At 42.2% G+C, this 6176-nt stretch overlaps 2 protein-coding genes across 2 annotated transcripts; one reads left to right on the top strand and one right to left on the bottom strand.

The window, feature by feature from the left end:
• Positions 1 to 373: 373 nt before the first annotated feature.
• Positions 374 to 2347, bottom strand: pfdn6 (prefoldin subunit 6). Its single transcript, XM_030105954.1, has 4 exons — positions 2179 to 2347; positions 1901 to 1971; positions 859 to 983; positions 374 to 643 (listed from the first exon to the last, which is right to left on the bottom strand). Exons 1-4 carry the CDS (start codon positions 2240 to 2242, stop codon positions 532 to 534), a joined length of 372 nt encoding a protein of 123 aa, XP_029961814.1. The 5' UTR covers positions 2243 to 2347; the 3' UTR covers positions 374 to 531.
• A 194-nt stretch (positions 2348 to 2541) lies between these two features.
• mmgt1 (membrane magnesium transporter 1) lies at positions 2542 to 5589 on the top strand. The gene is made up of 4 exons (XM_030105937.1): positions 2542 to 2688; positions 3393 to 3445; positions 3588 to 3691; positions 4767 to 5589. Exons 1-4 carry the CDS (start codon positions 2610 to 2612, stop codon positions 4921 to 4923), a joined length of 393 nt encoding a protein of 130 aa, XP_029961797.1. The 5' UTR covers positions 2542 to 2609; the 3' UTR covers positions 4924 to 5589.
• The last annotated feature ends 587 nt before the right edge of the window (positions 5590 to 6176 follow it).

The following is a 6176-nucleotide window of genomic DNA, read 5'->3' as shown; positions in this document are numbered from 1 at the left end:
GACAAAATGGGATGTTACCCTTTAAACTTTTTTGTGAAGAAGAGTAAATCAAACAGGCACTGTGGGGAAAAGTGGATTAAACTCATGAGCTACAGAATGATTCAAAGTGTGTACAGTTACAGCATTAAAAGTAGGAATTTATTGAATACTTGAAAAACATTTCATAAATGAAGACCCAAAAACATGACTTCACTGTTTTCTTTCACCAAGCAGGTTAAGTAAATGTCACTTGTATTTATGCAAATTCACACTTCCTTTTCAACTATTTTATAGACTGAAAACGACCCATTGTGAGATAAATAAGGTCTGTCACCTTATTGTTTCATTGCTTTTAGTAATTTGGTGAAAGAAAGGAGGAAACGGAACAGCAGCCTTCATGGAAAACATGTTTATTATTAACAACAGAAAGTCACAGTAATAACACTGCAAAGCACTGAAACAAGCAGAGGCTCGTCCTCCTCGGGGTGTGGGTTTACGTGTGTTGTGTGTGTATGTTTGTGAGTGTGAGTGTGTGTGCGTGCGTGCGTGCGCTCAGGCAGTCATTCCCTGGGCTTTCTGGTACTCCTGCTGCAGACTGGTCAAGAGTTCTCGGTGCTGCTCACACTTCTTCTCCATGTCCTTCAGGACCGTCTCGTACCTCTGACTGTGGAACAACAACAAGAACAAGAACGGCTGCTCAGAGAAAAGACATAAAGCAGCTGGCTCCGTACACTGGATCCTACAGGACGACACACAGTTCTCTGACTGGATACGATGGATTTGAATGTCCTGAGAACCGTCCGATCCAACAGACACCCCAAAGGTTCCGTATATATAATGTCTGGATTCAGCAAAGTGACTGAATGAAGTCAATCTTACATTTCTCCATTGATATACTCCAGCCTTTTCCCGACCGTGGCCTTGGCCTCATCCAGGTCTTGCTTCACTAAAACGGGGCCGATCAGCTTATAAATGGTGTTTGTGGAGTCCAACTGGTCGAGCTCCTGGAAACACGGCCGGGAGAAAACACGTTCAGTTAGTGCGACGTGTGAGTGCAAAGAATCACGGTTATGTCTTTCTGAGCAAAAATCCCTCTGATGCAAGAACTCTCCAACTTTAGGACCTTAAATACCTTGAAATCACCCTCAGAGGAACACATGATGAATATTATTGGAGCAAATAATACCCGAGTTCATGGGGAATGTATACAATAAAAAATACAACAAAATCTACTGTATTTAAACATCTCGTCTTCAAATACATTTATTTTAATTCACTGAAAGCTCAAAAACAGAAATGTCTCACATTAGATACATTATAAACCAAAAGATGTACTGTAGAGGTGGAGGAATCGTTTCTTTTTTCATGTTCATAGCTGATGAAAAGTTTGGGATTTTGACCTCTGAACTACATCCAGGTAGCTAAAATCAGTCAGTGTGGAGGATCTAATCACAACCATAAGATGGATTGGTACTGGAAAAGAACATATTCACTACGATTTATCAGTGACAGTCTCTGCTGCCGTACAGGTATTGAAAACCAGGTATTCTGCTGCTTTAGAGTGGTGGACAGAGCAGATCACTGAAACTCGAGCTCAGTGATCAGAGATTCTGTAGAGAAAGATGCCTTCTTGTTTGAGAAGTATCACTGTGTGCACATGTGTAGTTGTGTGTATATATGGATATATGGATATATGGAAGTGGGAGAGACGGATTTCCCTGTTTTACCTTGAAATGTTTTTTAAATGCTGTAAAGCACTTTGTTTGGCTTTTTAAACGCATGAAAAGTGCTACATAAACAGATATGCTAAATAAATAAAGGCTAATTGATTGGTAAGCCTATAAGTGCACTCAGCCTTCCTTGACACCTCTGGTCCACAGGATTGTCTGATGTTATTGTGAATGAATTTGTGTGTTTTTACCTCTTTGACTATGTTGTTCTCTGTCAGCTGAGTCTCCAGCTTCTGCCTGGCTGACATGCTTTTACTAACATCTGAAACACACACACACACACACACACACACACAGGATATGCACTGAATACATATGAAAAGTCAAAATCAGTTAACATATTAACCTAATCAATACCATCAGAAAAATAATAATGAGATTTAATCTTGACTGTTGGGTTCTATGTGGTCAGCTAGCTAGACATTAAAAGGCACATTTAGTATAAAATATAGAAATAAGTGCTGCATACCTTTCTGCATGCGTGTATACTTTTCTACTTCGGCTTGTAGTTTCTTATAGACGCCGTCCGCCATGTCTGATGTAAAGTGTCTTTTATATTTCAAATAGAAGAGAGAACGGAGGAAAATGTGGCAGGGTGGCGAAGGCTAACAGGAAGCGGATGTTAGCCGATCCCTTCACAGTAAGAGCAACGCTAACAGAAAGCGGATGTTAGCTCGTCCCTTCAAAGTAAGAGCACCGCAAAAGATATTGTTGATGTTTTTCTACATATATTGAACCGCAAAACAAACAAAGCAGGTGTGGTATCTAATAATGTGAATATTAGTCTGTGTTTTGTAGATTTTTTTCCATTAGTGTTGAATTTAAGCGCCGTCACTGCTGCGGGCTTTTACGGCAGCGTTTTACGACACTGCGCCCGCTTCCTCACCGTCCTGCTCCAAGATGGCGTCGTCGTTCTGGAAAGGTGTCGTCGGAGTCGGACTCTTCGCCTTGGCTCATGCAGCTTTCTCGGCAGCACAGCGTGAGTTTTATTGCACGGGGGCCAGACACACGTCTCGGCGTGTGTGTTCAGCCCGGCCGGGCTCTGGTGTCACCGCGCAGGCTGATGGAGCCGCGGCCCGGGCCTCCGTGTCCATCGGCAGGCTAACGGGATGCTAACAGCTTAGCTCTGCTTTGGTTCATCCACATGACAGAAATGTTAAACTCAGCCTCAGCTCCGTGTTCCACCATAAACTCGTCTTATATGCTATTTTGAGTCATCTTTCATGTTTGTAATATCTTAAATCGATCGATTTCTAGCCAATCTGTATCAAGGAGTTAGCATCCTGATAGACCACATTATTAGGTACACCTGTACAGTGTGATGTGATCCAGACTTAAACAGCTCTGAGATAAATTACACAGAGTTAGATTTCATCAGATCTATATTTTTGTTGTTGTCATTAAAGATTTTATCATAAGTATTCCTCTTAGTGAATCCTGCTTGGCATGACTGATATTAGAAAGACCTCGCTACTGTTACTGCATGGTAACATAAAGGTAATGAATGTTTGACAGTATTAGTTTAATTTCAGCCTTTTTATATCTTTGGAAATGTATTGACATGCATTGATACATAAGCTGCTGCAGCAATGGATCACATTAGATTGTAAAATTAGGTTAGTGCACTGTCATGTTTTATATTTCACTGATTCGAAGCGAAACGTTTCTTCCTCTCCTCCTCAGATCGATCATACATGCGACTCACAGAGAAGGAGCACGAGACACTACCAACTGATGTGAGTGATTTATGCCTCTTTAGTGAAGCATTTGTCCAATTTTCATCAGTATACCCCAGAAAGATTATTAAAGCTTAGTTGCAACTGCTGACTTGAACATCAGTGGTTTACTGTTTAACTTAAATCCCTTCTCTTCCTCCAGATTGTATTGCAGACCTTGTTATCGTTCGTCATGACCTGTTACGGTATCGTCCACATTGCTGGAGAGTTCAAAGACATGGACGCCTCCTCAGAGCTGAAAAACAAGTAAGCACAGTCACCCTGCAGCACCTCACTCCCATGATGGCAGGGTTGTTTGTGTCCTCTGTCCCCGGGGAGCCACATCGCTCTCATCACATGTTCAGTTTTAGCAACATTACAGTTCATCAGCTCCCATGATCCTCCCTGAGGTGGTTATTAAGACGAGGTGCTCAACGATTAGCTTGAGGTGCTTTATGTAGGTTTAGAGATTTTATTAAAAAAAAAGTATTTGCTTTACAAATGCTACCAAGTATGTAAAACACAGTATTTGACATATTAATGGTTCAGAAGCTTATAGAGGGAAATCAACTTGTATCTATATATACATAAAGAGTTAAAAAAATGTTTTTCCGTGTTTCTGAAGCAGGTCACATCCTGTGCTTCAGCTATTTAAAGATATTGTGCAGTGATTACTGCAGTCCGAGTCTGTTCAATTAGTGCTTTTCAGTATTATGCTCCAATATTCAGATGATTGCATTCACATTTCTACATATAGATCAGTCCTTTGCAACCAAGCAGATGAAAATGACTGTTTTGCTCCATTAGGCCTGGTTTAATGAACTTTTGAACTGTGAGTGAAGTTTAGGAAAGCAGGAAGTTTGATGCATATTAGGGGCCTGTAGCAGAGACCCCCAGCTGCCCTGCCTGCTTTGGTCCAGTATTAGCATGAGCAAAGGGAAACTCCATTCCACTCCAGCTTTGTTGTCCTAGCCTTTTTGTTTTTAATGTCGAGGCCATAAAACGTCGTCTTCAATCAAAGGTGTGAACGTCGACAGCGGTGCTCTCTGCTGACCTGTCACATGCTAATGACTCCGCTCGTTGTCGGGCCTTTTCAGAGGAGCGCTCTGCGTTTGCATGAGGTGTGTTGGTGGAAGGAGGCATCTGAAGTTTAATTTTTATCCAGCTAATCCCTGATGGGGGGTCAGAGCAGTTCCTGCTTCTGCTCAGTGATGGATTATCAAATATGATATACCTTTTTGTCGTTTCCATTAATTAGATGGCAGGAAAGTCTTTGTGAACCACACGATTCATTGTGAAGTTTAAAGCCTCTTGACGTTCTTCCCTTTCACCCTGAACCCAGGACGTTTGACACGCTGAGGAACCACCCGTCCTTCTACCTCTTCAACCACCGGGGTCGGGTGTTATTCCGCTCTCCGGAGGAGGAGCCGTCCTCCGCACGCAACCAGCAGGCTCTTCCCAACCCCATACGGCTACGCAAGCTGGAGCATTTGCACTGAGAACTGGCCTTTTCCTGCCTGGAACAGCGTCATTGTCAGATAAGATTTGTTTTTGTTAGTCGGAGCAAGGGATCTTCCTCCTCTTCCATTTTTAATTTGTAAATAAACTAACATGCTGTCTGAACATGCATCCTGTCCATCAAGTGGTTACCAGTATCCCACACTGACTGTGCCAACCCTTTGGTTTTTTTTCATGCCGACTTCTTTGTACATACAGTATGTAATTGCTTCGGAATGTCTTAAGATTCTGAGACGTCTCCCTTTTTGTCCCTCTGAGCCGAAGCCGGTGGATTGCGATCCTTTGTAAATCTTTTGTATGAGGGGCGAAGCAAAGCCTGTTTCCGTTACCGTTTAATTCCAGCCTTTAGCCGCTGTCCGGGGCAAAACTCTCGGGAATGAAATGAGTTTTATTGTACAAGCGGAGGACTCATTTATTTCCTCGATGTGGGAAAGGCTCGGCACTTCCTGTGTGCGAGCGGCTGGAATGCCACGGGAAACGGCGCTGGAGGCGAGAAGAGACGGCGGGAGTTTTGATAATACTGTGAAGACTAAAGCAGAGAGTGATGGTACATTCATTTGGGTGACTTTTTTCTTTCCTCCTTCGTTTTGGTAAGACTCTACAGATTGTTTTTAATTTAATAAAAGGCATACTGATTTTACAAAGTGTCTGGATCTCTGCTTTTTGCATCGTCTGAGGAGCCAAATGAAGAGTGGATGGTGTTAATGAGGTGGCTTCACATTCACTGTGACCTTGATGAAAAGCTGCTGCTGCGTCTAAAATACCAGCATCGGCCAAGCTGCAGTTCCTCGTGTTGGACAGCAGGTGGCAGTAAAAGCGGTGCTTTCAGTTTGATCAGCTGCAGAAGCAAAGATGGCATGATGGCTTTACAGCAGTGAGGTACAGCAGATATGAAGTAGCACAGCTGTTTTTAACTTTTTACAGGAGATAAATTTGACCCAAAACACAAAGAGCCGATACAACTCTACCTGTGTTTTTTTTTTTTATTTTCTTAAAAAACAGTTCATAAAACTTTCCACTTTGTATATGTATTTAACAGCTTACAAAAATGGCTTTAAACATTTCCTTCAAAATAGCTCTTAAACTCTGAAATAAACAAATTCACAAAAATAATCTATATTCCCTATGAACATTAAAAAGTAGTGTACATCTGTGGTAGAAACGGCGGAGTGGGGTTTGGTGTAAAAAGCAGCAGAGGAGCGACGGCCAGCTGTTGGAGTTCAACAGGAGGTGG

This window comes from Salarias fasciatus, chromosome 2 (genome assembly GCF_902148845.1).
Source record: "Salarias fasciatus chromosome 2, fSalaFa1.1, whole genome shotgun sequence".
NCBI lineage: Eukaryota > Metazoa > Chordata > Actinopteri > Blenniiformes > Blenniidae > Salarias > Salarias fasciatus.
The sequence above is the reverse complement of the archived record's forward strand: the minus strand, read 5'-3'. Positions and strand labels throughout refer to the sequence as shown.